Here is a 24,349-nt window from a genome sequence, read left to right as displayed (position 1 = left end):
TTCACACTCTGATCTTTCTTTTTATGTCACCAATATGATACTTCCTATTCTGGTGACAGACTGTCTGAAACACCCTCGAAAGGACTGAATTAGTGACTTAAAGACGCATACATATGTAGCACTAGTGAAATTATCCTCTGTTGTTCTGCTTGCTCTACTCAGTATTGCTTTTCAAAGTTCATAAATTTCAGAGGTCTAAATGTAGCACTGCAAGCAGACTAAACACGTATATTTAAAGTGGAGTACATTCTGCCCTGTAATACAAAGCCAAAACTCGAGGCTATTTCAATGACATAGTAGTTGTGGCAGACATTCAATTTCCTCCTTTTTATAATCTGTTTTTCAAGAAAACTACCTGTATAATATTCTAGCCTAAAGTGTAGGTCCTCTTTATAAACTTTCTAGTAAGCGCCCATAAGGCATTCAGGTTTTGGCAGGAAAGGTATGAATAAATAGATTTGGTTTTTATTAATTCATACAGATATTTTCAGGAAACAGCACAATATATTTTAAAGGACACTGCCAATTGCTTTAGAAATTTGGAATTTTTGTAACAGATCTGTATGAAGTTTTAAAGTTGCCTGATGTCTTTTATTTGGAAATCCTCTTACCTACTTTTAGGTCTGATCTCTTCTTGAAAGTTTCACCTGACTGAGTTTCAGTCAGGGGGATAGCACATATACTGGCAAACTTACAGTGTAAAAGACAGTATGGATGTCATGTATTGATGTATGTTGCTTTGTAGCAATATATTTCTTTGCCTTCCTGTACAAGAATAAATATACTGCTGCAAAGCACCATTATACCATGACTGTGTTCAGAAACACAGGAAGGTAGAGTCAGGCTGTGTTATTATACCAATCTATCTAAAGAGATGTGGCCTTCTATCTAGGTAAGACTTTAGGCATGTGAGTTAACAGCCACTGCATCTTGGCCAGTGTGGTTCCTCATTCTCTCTAATTTTCCTGTCTGCACACAGGCATCGTTGATGATAGCAGCAGCCGTGTGCTGAACTCTTGAAACACCATAAACGAGTTGATGTTGTGCATGAGGTAGGTAATATCCTGCAGTTTCTCTTGCACGTATGTTTTCCTCTGCTCATGGCCCCATTGACATTGCAGGTGAAAGCACAGGTGTAAATGGGAAGAACCATTTGGAGTGTGAGGACAATTTGGTGCTTTGCACATCGCACCATTTCTAAAGCACAGTATTAAACAATGACCTTTGTCTCTCTGGAGCTATTACTTTTAAAAGGAAGTCATATTCTATCTTTTAATGTGCTTTTAATAGAACCTAATCTTCAGGAAGCTATACTTGCTAAGGTGAAAATTAGTTTGCTCTCCTTTAACAAAATGTTAATCTAAAAGGGTTAATGTGAGTCTTAAATCCCAAAGTGTTAAAACCAAATTATACTATACTTTGAAAGCTAATTATACAAAAGCATACAAAAAGAAAACATCAGAGTATTATTACAATATCTCTCTCTATATAATATGTGCAAAATTCAATATACAAGCTTCTTGTTACTCATTCATGGGGTTTTTTTCAGAATAATGTAAACCTTAACTTATTTAAACCAGTATAAGTAGTTTGATGTTACTCCTGGGAAACACAGATTGTCGGTACAAGAACCTCCATAGCTCGGAGGACAAGCCGAACATGGGACTCCTACTTTATATGGTGCTTCTCCAATCCAATTCCCCCTGAAAATAAAAAAGGAAAATGAATGCTTAGTAAGTGCAGAGAGGAAGAAAAAAAAAAAATTCATTAACCATACTTGTTTTGAGTGATTAAAGTTAATGTCTTCAGTGATATCCTATAAATGCCCTGTTACTGAAAACATACATTAATGTATTTCTGTAGGTTAATGACAAACACTGATCTACCGATTCCCAAAAACCAGCAGGAAAATGACCATGTCACCCTAGGCCAGTGGTCTGTTCCATATCCTTTAGTCTCTGTGGTGAAGTCCCAGTCTTCTTGCTTTTGCTACAGCCAAGTGATTTTTGATTCTCCGAGCCTGGGACAGTATTTTTTACTGGAGGGCTATATTTATGAGAAATTAGCAACATAAGCATTGGTGCAAGGTTTTTCCTTGAGCACTTTTTTGTCTGGAAGTAATCTTAAAAGCTTGGTTTTGGAAGGTGGAAAAACAGAGTGAAATCTTATTCTTAGGTTGCACTACCCTAGTTCCACATTGTGAAGCTCTGAGGCTGAATTCGTGGTTAGAGCAAAGGGAAGATGAAAACTATTTGCACCAGTAATGCATTAAAAAGAACTGTATTTGGGCATTTGTAGGGGTCTCAGATGTTAATGGGAGGAGAAGGAGGGCTCCCATCTGGTGAATAAAGCTGTGTAATAGAGCCCAGCGGAAAAGGGGCACAAGTCTGAAGAGTGATCATGTGAAAATAGGTAACTCTGAAAGATCTAGGAACATCTGAAAAATGCATCCAGACTTTCAGGTGCTTATATAAATCCCAGTCTTTTAGAGATATATGTAATACTCATGAGGTAGGCAGAAAGAAAGTTAAAATTAGATTTTTATCTAAAAGTTATGTCTCACTGAGCAGAGAACTTTTCTCCAGTTTGCATGTGACATGGTATAGCAGTGAGTAATGCAATTATTTATGAAACATTTTCTCATCTCCCACCTCCCAGCCAATAACATTGGATCAAAAGCCCTAGTCTGGGTTGTGCCTTGGAAGAAAGCAGGAATCTCTCAAATAATTTGCTCATTCCTACTTCTCTTCCAAATGGGTACAGCAGACTGAGTGCTCAGGAAATACATTTAGTTTGATAACAGATATGGAAATCCAGTAAGAGTTTGCAGAAAGCTGATTTCTGCTTCATTTTCTATGCAACGCATGGCTGATTCGTGCGAGTCCGTTGTTAGATAACCAGGGGCAGAGCCTTTCTAAACTTTGTAATTATCCGCCTTAACTTTTTTTCCTGATTTCAGAAGCACAGATATTTTTCAGCATTACGGCATGGCATCGGTGAAAATTACTGGAGTTCTAAATCCTAAATCTTTGCCAAATTCCAGTCTTAATAACTCAGGTCGAGGCTGTAATATTCAACTCTTTCTTCTTTAGAGGAGTTTCTGATGTGGCCATTACTCAGAAGGACACAGCCTTTATTGACTGGCAAAGAGACTTCTGCATGTGTGCCCAAGGACTCTAAGCCCAGTGTCCTTAACTCAATTAATTCTTAGGAATATAAACTTAAGCCAAGTAACATCACTCAATATCATTTTTGTGACTGTGCAAGAAGTAGATGTGAAAATCCCAATTCCACTACCTACGAATCACAGTTCTACTCAAACTCTCATCCAGAGAAGCAGCTTGTAACTCCAGGCTTTGGTTTGCTGTTTGAGAAACAGTGGGATTTTTAGACCAAGAAAATATAAAATGTCATTAATTCATTGTTACCTGGTACACAAACAATGCATCAATTTTCAACAATGCCTAATGTATAAAACCATTCTTTTGCTGTATAGGAACGAGAGACGTATTCTAGAAAGTTTGGAATTTTTAATATTTTTTTTAAATGAAGATATATAAAAAATAATACTTGGGTTACTCTTACAAACTTTGTTTTCACTTTTCCATGTTATGGAGCTACAAGTCAGATACATTTTTTGCTGCCTGATCTTTGGACCCTCACATTCATTTCTTACCAACCTTTTCTAGAAGATATTAAAGAAAAAAGGACAGAGAAATCTCCTTGATTTCCAAGCGTGGTTTTTTTCCCAAGCCAGTTTTCTTACTAAATCCTATCTTATTTTTAAGTTGCAAAATCTTTAAAAATTCTTTTCTTCATGTAACAGCTAGAATAATGACATATTCTTGCACATTCTTTACCACAAATGGACCTATGCCACTCAGAGTTTATGGAAAATATGCTCAATTAATTATACTTAGATTCCTGTACAGAACTATGTCTTTGCCTAATATAGAGTCAGAGAAACCAGCCATTTACACCGTCCATGCTGCTTTTGAAGCATTGGTCCAAACCAGACCTCAAATCGAACCTCTCCCAGAGCCACACTTCATTGATTCGTTCTGCACCCAGATGTAAGCTTGGGATGATGTCTAGGAAATGCTGGGAGAAAATTCATTTCTTGATTTCAACCTAACACAGATCTCTGCACAGCCACCTGATATAGGGCCACCTATGGGTGTCTAAGACCTATACTTTGAAGGACCCTAATATGGAAGGAAAGATGAGATTTGTAGACACTGAGCTTAGGTAGATGGACTTTGTAGGAAACCTATGCTATGGATGCCCTTATGCAGCATGGTCATAAGCAAAGGTATCTTGTGGGCAACAAAATGTGTTCACAGCACATCAAGGTCCTGATCTACAGTGGGATTGCTTACCTGAGGAAGTCTAGCTCACCGTGAGCATATATAACAGAGTAAAGTAATAAGGAATTCAAGGTAAAGTGGAATCAGCACAAAGGCGGAAGACAAAAAGAATCATAATGATAACAATAACAGAAAACAAGTTTTTTGTTTTGTTCCATACACATCAAGTTATTTCCTTTTCTTCCTTGTATACCAAAGTCATTCATTTTCTCTATGTTCAGATGTAAAGTTAGAATGAAGGATCAGCCCACAGAAGAAGCACAAATAGAGGTCAAGCTGCAGAAAAAGGAGTAAGCGGTCCTATGAGAGTACCAAAACATGCATGAAGTATAAAAATAAAAATATTGAAAGAAAGCAACTCACTTTGGGGCATAGTTGCATACCAAGTAAACAGCTCGTCGCCAAACGGATCCCCAGACGTTCATATTGTGGCATGTGTGGATTGCGCAGCCTATACGATTGGAAGTGGCCCAAACCATCTGAATAAATATTTATTATTGGTGAAGTCCAAATTGAAAAGAAATATATATACATACATTTATTTGAGAGAGAGCTATAAATACATCACAGAAAAGTCCCGCTTTGGACGGTAGATTTTGAATAGAAGTTAATTTATATAACCTGTGTGTAATGGGTGCACATGGGTCCATAACATCGCATGGGGCACCTGGGGTTGCAATCCTGAGGATAAGGGAAAGCATAATCCTTCACCTCATCATACCATGGCTTTACCAGCTGGAGAATAGATCGATACCTGGGTTTGTTTAAAATACAGAAAGAAAAACTTGTCATTTTAGATTTAGGTATTTTGGAACTTTCTGCTGCTAATCCCTATGATGCAAGTCACCTAAATACACGTCTCCACGCATCACTAGGGGCACAGTATTAAGCAATAATACTCTTAAGCCAAACGAACATAGATAGATATAAATTATTGCCAGAATACTGGATGACACCTGCATCAGTCTAAGATCTGGATCTCAAAGGCTGTTGGAAGGCTAAGAAAATAATTGCTTTGTAGAGTATCTGCCTACCTTCCAGTTCTTACAGACAGGTTTTGGCCCAAGAATCTAAGTAAGTAGGAAGGTCCATGGTCCCAAATGCATGTAGCAGCCCAAGCCTCTGCAGATTTGGCAAGAGTTTCATCCCAAACCTGACAAAATAAAATCTCCTTAGCAGTAGAACAGAAAAAAAACAAATAGCGATCTCAGTGCAATAACACAAGAAGCAAGCATCTTAAGCCACAAATATACCACATCAGATCTGCAACTAGGCAGAGAGCTCTTGAATTCAGAAAACTGTGGGGCAGCATGTGCAGGATCTAGCAGGATTCGCCCTATCGCTGGACAGAATTCCCACCCATGTCATCAGAGGAAGCCAAGTGTTCAGATCTCTCTTTTTTTCTGGTAAAGCCCTTCACTGAACAGGCATTCTCCTACCATTTTCCCCTCTGTGTTGATGAGATCCATGTGTGGAGAGGAGTGAAACGTTGGCTGGGACTCAGAAGGTTAAAGTGAAGGAGAGGCACATGGGGGAGAACAATTCAGCACAGGTATTACATACCCCACAAAACCCCAACACATTTGAAATAGGATCTCAGGAGTATCTACAGCCAGAGAGAGTGTGTGCGGCAGCTTTTCATATTTGAGGCCACAAGGTCAAGAAAAGGGATTCCACAAAGGCAAAGACTATGGATAGTTTCCAGGTGCAGTATGCTCCCTGCCTGGAATAAAAAGATAACAGCTCTGTAAGAAGAGACAATTTGACTTCTTAAGTTTTCTAATGTGACAAGTGAATTTAAACACTGCTTCCTTTATATGTTTTGCCTGCTCACTTACATGCTTGATTTGTAACTCTGCTGTTTTCTCCACACCAAATAGGCTTGCCTCTGCAATAATGGAGATATCAGCAATAGATCCAACTGCACCACTGGAACTCCAGATAAAGAATATCTCACTGTTATATTACAAGTACGCACAAATCCTAGCATATCTTAGTGTTTAAGTGATACCCAAGTAGGCTGTGGATCCTGGAATTAGATGCGCATTTTGAATACTCCCAGAGGAGTGTTTTGGTGTAGGGACAGTTTTAGTGAATTGCAGGCAGAAAGGCAGGAACAGAATGTGGTAAAATCACCTACCCAGCCCATCACAGTTTCTTGAGTGGCTATGAAATAAAGAATATGGTCTCTGAGGTATGAAATAAGGGGCAAAGTCAGAAATAAACTTGTCAAAGGATAAGGTGGCCCATATCACAAACATTTTCTGTACTATGAGCTAATAATGATTTCTAATACTGAATTCATAGTTTTAATTTTGCAAACCTGCAAAGTGAAAAGACTGCCACAGATCATGGACTAGGACAGTAATTCATGCCCTGACTCTGGTAGTTTGTGAAATTTCTCTAAGTGAAAATGACAAAATCTAGTAAATTTTATGAAATTGCTGCATCATTGAACCATGTTTTTGCTAATATGGACTGGACGAGGTACCTCCTAGATTAAAGCTGAAGAAGTGCCACAGAGATCAATATGAACCCTTAAAGCAAATGATCTTCTATTCAAGTGGAACCATCTTAGGGAAAGTAATACGGATGTCGCTTAAAGCAGAGCAGATTTACTTTACGTCTGTTCATAAAAGGTCCCAGAACAAAGTCAAAGCAAATTGCCAGTAAAGGACAAAACAGAGAAGTGTTAGGAAGAAGCGTGCTAAGAAGGAACAGTCTTCAAGCCAGGGAACACTTTGACTTCAGGTCTGAAAAATGAAGGGAGTTTCTCGGAGGAGTTAGAGATAAGTCTATAACTTGGGAAGAGAAGGCTAAGCTGGAGCACTAGGGTATGAGAGGGGACTCAGGACTGCTCTTGCACCGCCCAAAACCCAGGAAATGCTCCAGGGCCCAAGGGGAAGAAAACTGTGTACAGACATTTCTTCTGCTTTGTATCTTTGTCGTTAAGTCAACTAGCTGCATGTGGCCAGTGTACAAAAATCCCTTCATAATCTCTGTGGTACATCAGTGGTCCCAAAAAGAGGGCTTAAAGAGGGGGCAACAGGAGGTACAAGCATAAAAGTGTGCCTGGGGAGTGTGCCTGAGAGGCTGGGGCCACAGTCAGTGTTTGGAGCCTGCCCAGGCCCGGGGGAACAGAAGAGCAGCACATGGATCCAGTGCGTGGGTCCAAACACAGCTGCCTGGTGTGCATCCATAAGGGGCAGGTCCGCCAGGACTGTGACACCCCATAAACACCCTCCTTTGCTGGGATTAATCATGTTTCTGGCACGAGTGCTCTCTGCCAGGAGGCTGAACATGAGGTTTGCGTGCTTGCTCCCAAGTGACCTGGCTGCAGTCCCACAATAATCTAAATGTGTACTGTATTTGCACAAATAGCACCGAGCTCCTGATTTCCACCCAGCATATTTTTGCGTACTAAATTGCCTCGCAAAATAGCATGTTAGGTGTTTGAAAGAAATGTGAAGACTGAATTAGGTTTTCACTATTAATGCCCTCTCTAAACTAGGCATGGCCCCCGCCTTGGACAGTGAGAGCATTGCTACTCCACTTCCATTTCTCCTCAGCTTCATTTTCTGGTTCTCAGGAATCATCTGCAGCATTTGATTGGTAAAGTTTCGGGGGTTGTTTCAAATTCAGTTAAAAAAGTTGTGGGTTTGGCAGGTAAGCATTACTGTGATGTACAGCGTGCTCTGCTTTCCATTATCTATTCACTCTTGACCACTCTCTGGACGTATGAAATTTTTAGCAAACATATAAAAAGAGAGAGAAAGAGAAATAAAATAAACACTGAGTAAGAAATAAGGGGGAGGGGAGCATAAGCAGCATCTTTTAATTTCCTCCATTCCTTCATTAGCAGGCTAGTGAAAAGCCTTTGTACAGAGTCCCCTCCTGCTATGTAAATCATTTCTATTTCATGGGAGAAGATAAAGTGCTTCACCTTGTTATTTTATTTTATGTTATTTTCCTAGAAGAAAAGGTGGTCTCAGATCCTCAAGGACTAGCTCTAGATCATCTCCTCGAGAAAGGCAAATAATTAATATAGACTGAAGCAGAAAAATTATTATCTCATAATGACCTAAAATCTTCAAAACTGTAAGAGACTGTACCATCAGTTCACCCCTTTCAAAAGAAGTCTGATCCTGAGTCCACACTTGTATAAACTTGTATCTCAGTTCAGTCCCCTGTTGTGGGCATGTACGAGAACATGTAAGAGACATTTAGATTTTTGAAACCATGAGGCTTCATTGTTGTATGTACGTATGTATTTATGTATACATAAACAGCATGTAAAGAAATAGAAAAATATCCCAAAAAGAGAAACTGAAGTAACTTGAAAGCCAGAGGGACAGTTTCTGTATGAGGAGAAATTAAAAAGCTCAAGGTAATTAGCAAAGAGTTTAAAAAAACCCAGTGAGATAAAATTATAAACTCTGAAATGATGGCCAATCCAGTGTTTCTATTAAACATGTTACAGAAAGCTGCCCAACATGAACACAAAATTGCAAAAGGGAAAAAGGAGAAAGATTTCCATACTCAGTGGGTCAAGATCTGAGGCAGTGACTCATCCTCAAATGCTAATCATGCAAACTTCCAGTGCCAAACTATGCTCATTCTCTCCCTTGAGATAGCAAATATTCATTTGCTAGGTCGTTAGTAGTTGGGGAAGCAGTCACCTTCCTTCCACCCAGTATAAAGATCCCCCCCACCCCCAACCCCCCCACCCCAAACTCTCCAGATCACTGATTTGGTCCAGCAAGAAAACCCTCCCCACCCCTCAGCTGGGTCTAACTGAGCTGCGATACAGTTAAAGCGTCTCACCACACTTCCACTGGCAACTTGAAGTGAACATCCTTTGGCCAATTTATTTTTCTTGCCTCAGCCAGAGATTATTTTCCTAGAAAGCTGTCCGACTGTGCTGTCTGCACTGCTCCCTGCAAAACTACACTTAAAAACTACACTTCACTTGAAAATTGTCAAGAGGACTGAATACAGGGAACAGGCCAGTGCTTCTACACTGGGAGTTTGAACACCAGAGACCACTTTATGAGGCAGCTCTGGGGTGTTCTCTGCACTCACAAAGCACATGCTGGTTGAGAGTTAGGATTAAAATCTTAGCATTAATAAAATCAGCAGGAATTTTGCCAGTGAGGCCAGAATTTCACCCAAGACAGTTTTTGTTTGTTTGTTTTGTTTGGTAAACAAATAGTAAAAGAAATTATTTTATTCCCATAATGTATAATAACCAATAGAGTGTAAAATGAAGTATCTTTAATGTTGAATGAAATTTCTTGAAGCCCAAAAAGTGAGCTTCCTTCCCCAAGGGAAGTGCTTTAATGTTGTGGGTCACAGTTCCCTCATACCCTCCTTTTCTATAGCTGTCTGTCAGTTGTTCTTAGATAATTTATATGTAGAGGGGATGGAGTTGCCCTTTTGTTCTTTGTTGGAACAGCTTTATTTGAACAAGAGGTCCTGGTCACAACTATCCTTAGGTATTAAAATGATGGTGAAGCTGAATAAACATTATGATGAAGAAAAAGAAGAGAAGCAACTACAATATTACAAAGATCTGTCCACAACATTTGTTGAAAAATAATTGGCTGCCCTTCCTACACTGATAGGTATTCTTTGAGAAATGCTGTATGTAACCATTAACTATAATTTGCATTTAGAAACACAGCTCTTCTGCCCATTCTCATTACAGTCAGAATTGTACTCCTAATATCAATTGTTTAAATGGAGTAGCTTTCACTTAACACCCGGCTCAATGCACATCTCAGGGGGAAAACCCTGTTGCAGAACAGGAGGTAAAGCTGAAAGCAAAAAGGTACTTCAGACAGCAACCTCACTACTTTATCTGTAAGTAGAAAACATTGAACAAGTTTACCAAAACAAATTAAATGGAGCGCTCTTAATCCGAATAACTTGTTCTTAATGCAAACTTTCTAAAGGACTGTTGTATTATAGCAAACATACTACTACTCTAGATACATTTACCCTGCAGTAATTTTACTTGAAAAGTAGAGTTTCATATTCCTAGTTTTAAATGCACTACTGCAACATCCATTAACACAGCCTGAACATTCAAACTTTGCTGAGAACACCTGTGAATGATGGATATATGAAGTCATGGTTAAATTACACTGACTAAAACAGAGCAGGGATTCAAAGCAGCATTCTCAGGGTCTGGAGCCCACCATTAGTGCTAATGAAACATCAGGCTTCAGGATTTTGATGGTATCAAGGAACTGTGTCATTTGGGATCTGTGCCTTTATTAAAGCGGGGGGCATATATTCACTATAGGCCTTCGGTATGACTAGGTGAAATAGTCAGTCAACCCTCCTTAGGACCTTCCATTTTCATTCAGCACTTCTCACTTTCGCTGCACAACAGGTTGGAGTCCTTACAGTCTGGCTTCATAGTATTTGTCCTGTGTAATTACATAAAAGTTAGGAAACTAAGTCTTCTTCTTGTGTAAGGTCTGATTCAGGACTTCTGGATATGAGTGAAGCTCATGACATGACTGTGTTTTTTCCTTAAATTAACCTGTCTCAGTAAGATAGTCCAAACACAGCCACCACAACATTTCTGCCTGTAACCAATATTAAAATACTGGATTTCAAGCTGTCTTTGTGAGATGTCAGTTTGCAGTCCACAGGGCTCTAGGAAGCAGACTGTGTCTCTCAGAGCTCAGCTTGGCCATCCAAAGGATGCCAACACCTGGAGAAAACGCTATGTCAGGTCATTTTCAGAGACTTTTCCATAGCTGGAAGAGCTAGAAACACAATACATAATATAAGTGCATTTAATGAATATTAGTTTCGTAATTTGCTGAAATAGGAGGAAAAGCTCAATCACAGAATTAGCCCTGTATGTCTATTACTTTAGCTTCTTGATCACATGCCTTATGGTTTCTCATTGCTTTAGACAGAATTTTTTTTACATTTAGCAAAAAGATAGGAGAGAGAAGGTTTCCTTACTCTGTCAAGGCTCTCATATTTTGCGTGATGCAAATGAGTTCTGGGATGTTACAGATCATCCAAAGTATTGCTAGCTAAGTCAAGAAAGGAAAGGACAAATGTCTTAGAACTTCACATAGACCCTTAATGAATGCTTTTCTTAAAAACAGACAATTCCTACCCCTGCAAGTAAAAAAAAATTATATTCCTAAATTGCTTTTATATATACCAGAATATGTTAATGATTTGTTTCCCATTTCTGCAAGAGGGTATCTCCTCACTATTTGAAAAATAAGCAGAATTTCAACATTTCATAATTTTAAAATGGAAAAAAAAAATCTGTCTGCTCTATAAATATCAAAATGGGCATCAATTTTTATTACATCCCTTCAACACACTGTCAAAGAAAAAAAGAAAGACAATTAATGATTTTCACCTTCCATGTTGCTGATACCTATCCTCAGATTTATGATCTGATTGGTAAATTCTCCAAAACATGCTGTGGGGTTTTTTCCCCCACAGAAAGCAATTACTGGCTTCTTCCAAAGTCATTAGTGAGATCTGTCAACACTTTACTGCATTTACTTTCCTTAAGAGTGATGTTACATTATCTTTTTCTGATGACTCACTACTTCAAAAGTAAAGTTCCAGCAGATAAAATGTTTATTTCAGCTTTCTCACAGGCAGACAAAAAGGACTGATTCAAGCAGAATACCTTGCAAGTAAAAAAGATACTTAAACCAGTAATATTTTTAGAGCTGAAAGGGTAACTGAAAACTAATGTTTTAGTAGCCCCACTATAGATACCACACCTGAGAAAGAATGACTGATACTGTTACCTGGAATTGCACCCCTTTGTCAGTTGTTCTTAAAGTTCAGAATTTGGAAGAAGAGGAAGTTAAGATCCATTATTCCTGGCAAATATGGGGGGAAAAAAATAATCAACCTACCCTTTGGTAGTTTGTTTCTTCATTATGCAATGTGTGGAGAAAAGAGAAGAATTATTCAGATGGGATGACCATTTAGCCAAGGATGACTTCCCATGAAAAAGCTGAAACATTTTAAATTTATGTTTTTCCTGATTTTCAGACACTAAAATTAATCTGAAAACAGATTAATCAGATACCTTTCCTGACATTCAGAATGCAGATTTCCAATGAAAAGAAAATATCTGACTTAGTATTGTTATATCTTTATGTATGCCTTGTTGTATGAGAGAGAGAGAGACATCATTACTGAAGCAAATGGCAACAAACTCCTCTTCTCTGCAAGTACTCTGAAGTGGTTATTAATGGCAACAGGTAGCAATAAATTGTGATCTAAATACAAAGGGAGCAGAATACAGTGTGCTACACTCTATTAATGCTTTTCTCATTCTGTGTGGATATGTGTTTGTAAAATGGATGGTTTTAGAAGCACTTAACTCCACAGCCCTCATTGTCTCAAAGAAAATATGAAAAAAATGTGAGAAGAAGGAGTGCTCCTTCCCTGAGATTGCGAGCAGATGGATTGCTAGACAGAAGATATGGGCTGACTGGGGAATCCATAAAGATATGTTTTTAACCTGGTAGCCTTGGGGGTTTGCTACTGATCATTTTAAAGCATTCAAGCAATACAGAACCATGCTTCCATTCTTCTTTTGCCATCATAATCCTTAATCTTTCCTGGCTCAGCTTTATTGCTAGTAGCAAGGAAGCTCCCCTCACTTGCACAGGAGTACGAGAGAACCTCAGCAGAATATTGCTCTGAATATTAAATACCAGCAGCAGCCCTCAGTACTTTACTGTCTGGTTGGGTTTTTTGGTTTGTTTTTTTTTTAAAATATGACATACCAGCTAGGATAATATTCTGCGTATTTGTCAGTGGTAAAACAAGTACTTTAAGCAAAGCATACACATCCCGGTCACTCACCACCCTCCTGGGAATTCCCTGAGTGCCCATCGGGCGAGGGCTGCTGCCCGTAATGCCATGACAGCCGCGGTGTGACCAGCCCCTCAGCTGGCTGCCATCGACTGTACAGCTGGAGTGACAAGCACCAGGTAGAGGTTTGAGTACAAACTCAGAGCAAACAGGTGAAGTACACTGTTTTAATCACTCTCTTCGTCAACAGCTTCTTTACGCAACTGCAGTTACGTGATGAGATTGCAAATGAAATGTTGAGACACACAATTTGAATACAGCTGCATGGCAAGACTGTTACATTTTGCAGTAGTAGAAAGCGGCAATTTGTTTGCCAGTTTTGGCATCTTATTTGTCATTAATATGTTTACTGTGGACTCACATTAGCGTCGTCACATTGTTATGTGGCACAAACAAATCCACAGCTGTTCCTACGCACCTCAGAAAGGTGGCCGGTAGGACCTTCTGTAAGCAGTAATCAGTCAAAAAATTAACCTTTCCACCTCAGACTTCTGATTTCATTCTCCATTAGCCCTGTGCTTCCGCTTGTTTGCCCAGCTGAAGATCAGAAGCTCTTACTTCCAGAATGGCAGCAAGTGGGAAAGAAGAAATCCTCAATTCAAGCGTTTTCTCCCTGCGAGCAAAACGCCGGGAAGCTGAGGGATAAAATCCGACATAGCCAGCCCATCTGTGCAGCTGCACTCCACAGCTGCTAGGGCAAGTCCCAGAGCGGATTAGCAGATGTAGGCTGCTACCCTCCAACATGCAGGTCTTGTCCTCGTGGGTCATTCAGCCGTGCTGCCTTGCACCGGCCATACCGCTTGCACGTGCAGCGGCCATTTCTCAGAAATCCCACAGCAGCGTGCAGGGCACGCCGGGCTCCCTTGCACAGCTTCTCCCCTTCTCTTTTGTACAGTCGAACCTGTAGCGCTTTCAGGTTCGGAGACCTTCTGTAGGACCCCCCACCACGTCCACTACCCCAGATCTGGCACAAAGCTTAATAAAGCAACCCACCAGCCCTTCTGCCTGCATGCTTTTTTGGCAGAGTGATTGAAAGAGCCTCGTCTCTTTGCCTTCACTTTTTTCAATACATACTGTGTGATGAAAACATATGAGCTCATTGGAATTTATAGACAGATTTGGCAAACTTTATATATTTATTTGGGCTCTGAGATCATTTGGACTCTAGGCTCTCTCTCTCTCTGTGAATATGAATACTTTTTGCTCTCAACTGCCACCTGTTAGAAATTTTACTGTGCGTACTGTAATTGGTGCCTACCACATGTGCAAGTGCTTTCCCAAATGCATTAGGTAATAATTACAAAGTTTACACAGAAAATTGCCAAAGCCCACCCTCTAGAGAAAAAAATCGTGATGGGAATCACAGTTCTGTACTTCATTCTTTTGCAAATAAATAGAGGGTTAATACATCAAGCTGCTTGTCCAATACTCCACTGCAACTCAAAGTAAAATTGTGCAATGTTTTATAGTCAATTTACTCTCATGTAACCAAACCTCCAAACATCTGATTCACACTTCTGAAGGGCTCAGTATTAGAAGGTCTGTCTTATAGTAATCAGGGCATCACCAGACAGCTGTCCAAGAAACCTGATTGCCAGAAATTCTTTTCTTATGAAAATTCAAGTCTGTATTTTATACAGAAGTTTATATTCCTGGGTGTCTATTTGGTCCAAATTCAAAGTGCTATCATTTGAAGCTTGACCACTGCTAATAGTCAATTTGTTTCCTCTAAAGTTTGTCCGCGTTTCTTTTCATCTTTGGCACCAGGCTTTTAAACAATAAGAAACAAAGAAAATTGGGAGGTTGTCAGATTTAATAACAATAAGCTTTCCTGATATGCTAGTATTTGTTTAGCTTTTGGAAAAGTTAAATATCAGAGCTACATATCTCAAAATATTCAGTGCTTTCCTAACCTACTGCAAGGCATATTTTAGTTGGCAAGAGCTTATCTTAGAAGTGGTAACAAAAAGGACCAAACTTTGTCTAGCTCCACGTCACCCTGACAATTGGTCATAAGTCTGAAGAGGAAGGTGTCTGACCTCTATCATTTTAAATATGATCAGAGCAAATTGCTCTTTCTCAAAACCACAAAACGTGAATGAAAAATGTATTTCTTTTGTGGTGTTCTATATCTCTTCTATATGAAAAAAAATTCCACATTCTTTACTTTTTTTTGCCACTAAACACCGAAGTTTTTCCTTAAAACAAAAAATGTTCTTAATTTTTTAAAAAGTTTTCAAAGAAAATACTTATTATTTTCTAAGTAGCTCTAACTGAAAGATATGGCAGCGTGACACAAAAGAAAACACATAGCAACTTCTTTCTGCAGGATAAAGAGTAAGAACAATAGTTCTTTATTCTCAGAAGAAGAAAGTTCAATTTAAGATTCTTTCTTTTGATACAGATTAACACATATCAATGTGCAGATAAAGATGCAAAACCAATTCATTCTCAGTTGCATTAAAATAGACCTCAAACCCCATCCCAGGGCACCTGCAGATGCATTCATATATGGAGTTCCATGTGCTGAAGACAGTATTCTGTGTACAAAAAGCAAACAAGTGATTATCCTGCGGTTTCCAACTTTTGCTGTCTTTAGGATACACATTTCCACACACCTGGATAGACTATTCTTCTCTTCAGATTTTCTTTTCAGGTATGGAAAGAGGATAAAAAATGTTGAGAGGTTTAAGGTTACTATCATCTCCATTCATGTATGAAACGAAGGACTGTGTACTTTGGATCAAGATTCTTGTGAAAAATGCCCTGTCTCTGTTTTTAGCCAAGAAGTTCAAGAGGTGCTACATTTAATAATAAAGGAATGTCTAATTCTGAGGGCTCTGGGCAAGCTGCTTTTCTATCTGAGACTTTACTAGGTTGTTTTTTGTTTGCTTAAACTCCTAGAAGGCTTTCTGCTAATACTAAATTTAAATAATGTAAATATTCTCTTCTAAAACACCATCAAGATGAATGTTTTAAAATTCTGATGCATAATACATTGGAAAGGAGCTCTAATACCAAAGTAAGTTTAACACAGCCATTCTTTATCACAATATTTATCAACAATAGTGTTTTGGGGGAAGTTCTTCGCATTTTTCAAGGAGCGCTTTCCAGGAAAGGTCGTTTCTGTTCAACTCTTAAACAGGTCTTCTGTCATTCACTGTGAACATAACTGATGGCTTTTGTACTTCATATAGCTAGCATCCACTTGGATTTGACTCTAGATGAGCACCAGTTTAGTTACTGAGACTGAACGAGGGTTCCTAACTGCTAGAAAAATGAGCAACATCCTGCATCTCATTGATAGCCAATGAGGAGGACAATGGTGCAGTAGGAAATAGATAAGTGGATAAACTCACCTGTGAGGCAGCAGAGCTAGGTAACTCTGTTGTGCCAAAATTAGCAGAAAGTAAGCTACATCTACTCTAGCTTTCTTTCAGCTTACTGTCAGTTGGCATGTTTTGCCTTCACTGCAGAAAAAAAGCTGAGTATGCTGTAAAATGAATGCTTCCTTTCAAAGCTGTCATGCAGACAGACACCCCTAACTGTAACCAGGTAAACCAGATCAGTTCTTTCTGGTTTATTCTAATTTTCTGAGAGGATTGATATTCCAGAATTCATTATCCCATGATCTTCAGACACTCCTTGTGCTGGGTTGTGGCACCAGGCAAAAGGGACATACTCAGTTGTCTAAACAGAAACACAAGTGGTAGGAGGGAGAAACTGGCACCAGTGAAAACATTTCACCATTACACCCCTTCTCATGTGTCTCACCTCACTTGTGAATTCCCAACATAGAGCAAGCTAAAAGTTATGGCAAACTGGGGTAGGTGGAATACACTGAGGAAGAGCCAAGCTCCTTGATAATCTCTCCTCTCAGAAGACTGGGGTGGACTATACTTAGATTTACTTTGTGCTCCGGCATGATGAAAAGCAGATTAAGATCTTTGTACCCTAAGTCATCATCTGATTACTTTATTTCAAGCTTCACCGTGTATACAGGATTTAGGGGAACAGGGCTATTCAATAGAAAAAGTAAGCTGCCAGTAACTTCTAGAGTAAATTCTCCATTGCATTATGGCACTTGTGTCTTTAAACATGCATAGTTAAAATGATAGGCCTAATCTGCTTAGACATTTAAGAGTGCTTTTCACTTGATTTAACAAAGGAGCTGTAAATGGAATGCAACTGTAATTTGCTCCAATATGCAGGAGTATTGTAAGACATGCACATGGAAATTAAGGAAACATTATATGCATGCATGCATCTCAATTAATGCCAAGAAAATTGTCAGTAAATACATAAAAGGTAATGTTTGAAACAAAGAAGGAGAGAAATTCTATTAGGCAGTTAAAAAGTGCATGTAAAGACTAATTATCTGAGTTTTAGAGCAAAATATTTAGGTTAGACATTTGGAAATCATTTCTATTCCTAAGGTAAAATATTTGCCAAGAGATGTGACTGAGACAGCATCACTATACGTGTTCAGGAGTAGACAAGATGAAAACCATATGTATTTAATACAGAAGGAAGTCCTGCAACAGGGCAGGGATAAACTATATGAATTAAGAGATCCTATCCAACTCATTAGACATAAATCTTGAAGGAACCAGCCCTGCAATCCTCACTCACAGACATGGATGATTTCAGTGGGACCACGTAGATGAGCCAGGGCAAACAACTTAAGAACAAAATGTCCTCTAAGATTTAGAATGGTCTGTAAGAAACTACAGTGACAACAGCAAAAAATAGGTAAACAATTGAGAAGCTTATTTATCAGAAATGCTTTTGAATTGGAGAGAAAACCAAATTAACTCACTTTTTCCATGCCCATATAAAAGGCTTTAAGCATTAAATAGGACTTTGGAAAACTTTTTTTTTTTTTTTTTTTTTCATTTTGTCTTACCTATCCCCTATTGCATATTCACAGAGCAATTTTAAGATCACCTTGACAGCAAGAAAATTTTATCAAGATTTTCTAGAAGCAAAATAATAATGCAGTTATTTACATTTGTGACCACTAAGTGGGTTATTCTTGCTTCTCTGATCTGACTATTTAAGTTGTCTGCAGATCTTCATGGAAAGGAAGCGAAGTCTCCAAAAAGGGTCACTCCTGGGCCATACAGAGTGAACAGATTTCCTCCATGATTCACATGGCCTCCATCACAGGACTACAGGAGCTTCTTTTGGAACACAATTATTTTTCTTTTAGAACAACAGTTCATTTCCTTGTCCATTTTATCATGGTCTTTCATGTGGATTTCCTAGAAATGAATAGGCTCAGATTCTCCATTCCCTTCCAGCCACCATTCCTCTGCCACCAGCTCATGAAAAGCTATTTTTGTGTTGCCATGAAATAACTCCTGGGTATCCAAACTAACTCCTTTCAGGCTAGCCTGGGAATCTTTCACTATTTTGACTCCTACAAAGTGTCATGTTCAACGGGGGGGCAGATTTTCCCAAGTATAAAAGTGCATTTATGCAATCACAGAACAAAAAGGAATTTAAACTGTATCAGAACATCTTCTATACCTAAGCAGACTCAAGTTTATCTAGAGCATTTTTCTGCTCTTAAAATCTTCAGAAAGCATTCCACAAACATTCAGCTTCGTGGTTTTGTGTGTGCAATCCTGCCCCAAGTATTATACTTCAGACATGCTATTGCCAGTCTACTAATGACTGTGTTGATCAGTACTGGGCTCAGGACCCATCCTTGCAGAGCCAGCAGTGAACTATTCACAGCTTGTCTTTTGGTATGGCTCTTTAACAAGTTATTCAGATCGCCTTAGAGTACTCTTAACTAGAACTGATTTTCCCACTTTGTCTATGGGAATGCCATGGAGGACAGTGTTAAATGCTCATTAAGGCCCAGCTATATCAGAGTTACTGCTTCTGCTTGTAAGCACTTGCTCGACCAGGTTTTGCATGCACACAGTGACGTGGGTTACAACGAAGATCATATGGCCTTTTAAGAAACTGGCGTCAAGTGGGGATGACTGTAGGGAAGGTAAAAATAACATTTGATTTTCATAGGAACAGATATTACATTAATGAATGTTTTGGGAACCTAAAGATAGTACCAATGCATAATAAATGATATGTTTTATGAAACTCAAATTTCAGCTAGCAACATATTGCAAATCTTTGCTGGCCTACCAAGTAGCTGAGATGTTCCAGAAAGGCAACACAGGCCTCTGTAGTACAGAATTAGCATTCAGAGAAAGGGATTTGTTTGTTCACAGACTTCCAGCAGATTTGCAGGTTTACATACCTCTCACACTATAGAGCTGCAGGCAATTCTATACCTCACTTCTTCTGAACCATGAATTTTATGGAATCTTTCTTCTTTCTCCAGAAAAAAATATGCAAAGCCAAGTGGAAGTTTTTCAACCTTTGCCAGGTCAAACGTATGGTGTCATCCTTCTTTCTGCAGGTATGACATCAGCTTTTAGAGCACAAGCAAAGACTGCAGAATATCAGGATGAGGAAAACCGAAGGATGTCATAAGAAGACCCAAATTAAAAGTTCATTAATTCTACATTATAGGCCTGAAAGTCCTTGTTTCCTTTGTCTTTCACTTTCCTTCACATAGGCACCGACTCTAGATTTGTACTTGCAGAAAAACTTCCAGTTGAAGGCTTCAGTAATACCAGAACCAGAACCAAAAGGAGGACTGCTTTAAAATCTTACGCATAGGGTGCTAATGTCCCAAGGGAAAGATTTCCCGAAGTCTAAGTGGCCTAAGACACACCAATTTCTTTCACTAGGGACTGATAACAGAACAATACTTCCCATCGTTGCTTTTGACTTCCCAGCTGTCCACTTTCACTGGGGACTGCATACAACAGGCTGGAGCAGCACTCAGATCCACCTCTCCCAAAGAGAATTAAAACACTCCCCCAGCTCTGCCACTGCAGTGTTCATCTGAACCTCCCCTGCCTAACGTGCGTGCATTCAAAGCCATTCTTCAAGACCTCTCATCCAAAGTCCTACAGCACACAAACTTACCAGACAGTAGGGGCAGGCAGAAAAATGCCCAAGGAGTTCAAAGTATCTATAACACACTGAATGTGGAAGAAGCAGACTGCATCAGGGGAAGGAATGGAAGGTGTCAGGGAAAAAAGCCCCCAAAAAGGTTGGCTGTGAAGAATTGGAATCACAAGAACCAACCCGCACAGCTAACCCCTCAGTTACCACCAGTGGAGAAGAAAAAGCAAATGGAACTGTACAGAAGTGAGAATGCGATACAGCAATTCATGAGAAGAACAGAGTTCCTAACAGAATTAGGAAAAAAGAACAAAACACAATTTAATGTGACTGTGGACAGAGAAAAGATGAGAAAACATCTTTTTCTTGTGCTTCCAAACTGCTTAGTCCTTCTCTACCTCAACACACTTAAAAGAGATTTCCACAGTCTACTGCATCTGATATTCCAGCTCTCTAACATGTTTCCTTTTTGGGCATGGTTAGGGGAGATGGGAAAGGCCACTTTCATCACTACCACTGCACTTTTCCACAGTGTTCAGGCACGGAACACACACTCTTTAACATTCTTTCAGCACAGTGTACGTTGTCTGCTGGTAATAACAAATATGTTTGCTATCTTATTTATGACATTGAGTATTTTTTGCTATCTTATTTATGAAAATTAGTATTGACTGACACAACATTTTTTATATGTAAAAGCGGCAATCTTATGTCCCCATAAGACAAAACAGATGCTGTGCCGTACACTGAAATTATACAGACACCAGCGAATGGACTAAGCAAGTTCAAATGGCCATTACTGATACAGGGGTCCTCAGTCTTGGTATGGCTTACACCACCATGTCATCTTCAAGACCTTCCTACCAAAGTCTTTCTGTAGCCACAGAGGTAAAAAGTTGATGATGATAAATTTGTTGGAAGTTGATAAATAGATGATGCCATGGCTACAAACCAGACAGCAGAGCAAGCAATGTGTGATGTTGCTCACTGGGTGGTTTTTTTCTCTGTAAAGTTACATGGGGGACACACAGACTGACTAAATTCTGAAAGAGAATTGGTGGCACAGGGGTCCGCTGCCACTTGGGGATCCAAGTTCAAGTTGCACTCTGGATCATTACATATGTAGCCTGAGGTGCTGTTCTGAATTCTGCAGCATGAAGTCCCAAAGTACTTTGAGACTGGGAAACCAAATGTGAAAGACAGCCTTAGACCTTGCCCTTGAGACTTCTGATGGGGCTGATGCTGACGGGGACACAGGTACATCCTATGGCTGGTTGGTACTGTTAAAATCAATAGAAAGATGGGCAAGGAAAAGAATACCATATAAGCTGTAAAGAGCCTGGCTTCAGTCTTGATTTTGTATCAAACCTTGCACTATTGCAGAGCAAAGCTGGAGCAGAACACCCAACCAATACAAGTAAAATCTTGGCAATTTATGCATATGAGTGCATTAAAAGAGATTTAATCAGGGAAGCTTGCTTTCTCTTTTGAAGTTTTTTTACTGAACAGGCTAAGAACACTGCACTTACAAAACCCTTGGGAATATGACAGGGTGCTGGCTTCACTTAAGCAAACTGCAGGAGCACATTTCTAAAACACACAAGCCAAGGAAGGGCATGGTAGGCTGCCATTCCCTCAGACATTACAACAAAGTTTATTTATGCAGAATCAAAGGAAACGTCAGTGGAGAGCACAGCAATGAAAATGATGACTGAGCTTGACTTCTGACCTCTCTGTTTTTTCTGTCTCTGACCTTTCTACTTAACCAAACTTCAAACTCGGCCTATGGTATGGCAACAGGCCTTTATCCTGCAACGTTCTGAGTGCACTCAGCATTTTGAGGTGCTGCTGGGATGTGCTAAACACATTATATGCTCAAATCCAGATTTAGGTAACATCTGTGATAGAAAGATGTCCAAATTGTTAGTCATTAGTTGCTAAAAAGGAGTTGTTATTACTATTATTCTCGTTTTATGTCAAACTGATGGTGTCCTGTTTCTCAAAGCTGCTAACTGTCTGTTGTCATATGAGAGACTCTGTGACTTTAAGCAGATATTATGGTGCTGACACAACTTGTCTGTGCTTTCAAAACAGTGTGAATACCTTACTTAGAAGGTAAAAAATTTTTTGCTTGGCCAACCTATGTTTAAGATTAGAGCTCCACAGTATGCATGCATTCAAAGTTGGAACACAAAATAGCAAACACGCTGCTTTAGCTAGTAATGCCAAATATGAAATCACCATGAATGAATAACTTCTATCATACCTGCAGGAACAGATAGTTCACCTTCACCAATAAGCGGAAAAGGTGCCTGCCACAAACATAACATCTTGAGCACACTGAAATCCTACATGCTAGAGAAACACTTAAAAGCAGCATTGTATTTGGTGGAAAAATAAAAGTATTAGGTGCACACAAACAATATGTGGTAAGTATGCACATGAGCATGAGACAAACAGTGCATCAGATGAACTACTTTGCAAACACAGTTTTACCATATTGTCTCCAAAAGTATTATGTTTGAAAGAAATTAGAAATGGTCATTGGCTATCTTTTTGCATACATCAGGGCAATGACTTTCAGTGAACTCCAAAAAAGCAATGGGGCTACTAATGATTAGCACTTTAAACACATGCAATCACATGTTGCGATCACTTACTATTCTTCAGGCCAACAAGCAGTTAACTCACAACTTCATTTACTTGGTTCCCAGAAGCTTCATTGGGACTACTCATGGCAATGGAAATTCAACAGCGTAAGAGGTTCAGAGTTCAGTATTTAGCTTTTGCTTTCTTAAGTTAATGCAATTTAAAAAATGCAAGAAAAGAACATTCTACTAAGCAGTAATAGTTAAAAATCATTCATCCACTTAACTAAACCCTCACAATTTGTTTAAGAAAATGAAATCACTGACTTACAGTTTGTTTTACTCAGAAATAAACAAAGTTCACTTACCATATATTCCATGTTGGAAGCAGGTGGGAAGACTTTGCCTCTGACTTGATTATGATAATCAAGAATGGCAATCATGTCATTTTGTGAAATGTAGCGCTTCCGCCTGGCTTTGGGAATTTTTGCAGAGTCCAGATGAGCTGCCAAAGCTGTCTCAATGTCAGTGAAGTTATTGTCTGACAGGAGTAGGTCAGTGGAGTTGGGTAACACTAATGCACTTGTTTCACAGAGAATGGAAAATAAGAAAGCACAACTGATTGCAGCGATTACTGTCATTTTGGGGCCAAAGGAGAAAGATAGGCCACAGAGGTACTCTGCTTTAAGTCAGGAGAGTAGAAAACAGATCTGTAGAAGAGAAGATGTCAAAGATGTGATTCTGTACATCTGGGTAGCAAGACAAAGTGAACTGGCAGGCTGTGATCAGAAAAATGATTCTGCCTGTCAGCCCAACCATAAAAACAATCCAGTCAGAACACACGTTAGTGAGCAGTTTTCAATAACCATATAATCACCGTAAGCGATAGGTTCTTACTGCAAACACACCAAATGAAGTATCATTCTACCATGAATTACATGATCAGAACTAGTAGTATTCCTGAAATAGTGACAGTGCTATCACACCAGATCAGTCCATAAACCACACTGTAAATCTTTTAATGGGGAGACTGCAAGAAACCTCACAGAATGTTTTCCACTGAAAATTGAAAAATACATTCTAGGCTATGCATCCCACATGCATGGATTGTTTTGACACAATGTGGCACAGATAAACTAGTAGGCAAAAGAAAACATATAAAGCATGAAAGCAGGACATCTTAGAAATAGCATTCAAGTCTTAACTTCAGCAAAATGTGATGAGCATTGATAAAACTGCATGCAAAGCAAACTTACTGAGTTGAATGGCTTACCTCTGGATAATACAAAAAAAAAAAAAAACCAACCAAACAAACAAAAAAAAGAATATAGTCTATTGTTCTCCCAGTATATATAGCACTCTCCTATATGATGACAGGAACCTTTGTGAAGGAGTGTCTCTTATTACAAACCCCCAAAGAACAAAACTCTGCTGCTTTTGGAGCTTCTGGCCACAGGAGCTGCTAACAGCTTTTATATGTTACAGTCTGTATGAGCCAGAACAGGCAGTTTCTCTAAAGGTCTC

At 39.2% G+C, this 24,349-nt stretch overlaps 1 protein-coding gene across 1 annotated transcript; it reads right to left on the bottom strand.

The window, feature by feature from the left end:
- Positions 1–1,567: 1,567 nt before the first annotated feature.
- Positions 1,568–23,466, bottom strand: PI15 (peptidase inhibitor 15). Its single transcript, XM_049823964.1, has 5 exons — positions 23,194–23,466; positions 5,402–5,520; positions 4,989–5,121; positions 4,731–4,846; positions 1,568–1,703 (listed from the first exon to the last, which is right to left on the bottom strand). Exons 1-5 carry the CDS (start codon positions 23,464–23,466, stop codon positions 1,568–1,570), a joined length of 777 nt encoding a protein of 258 aa, XP_049679921.1.
- Positions 23,467–24,349: the final 883 nt, after the last annotated feature.

The sequence above is a fragment of the Accipiter gentilis genome, chromosome 2, assembly GCF_929443795.1.
Source record: "Accipiter gentilis chromosome 2, bAccGen1.1, whole genome shotgun sequence".
Taxonomy (NCBI): Eukaryota; Metazoa; Chordata; class Aves; order Accipitriformes; family Accipitridae; genus Astur; species Astur gentilis.
This window is presented reverse-complemented; position numbering and strand designations above follow the sequence as displayed.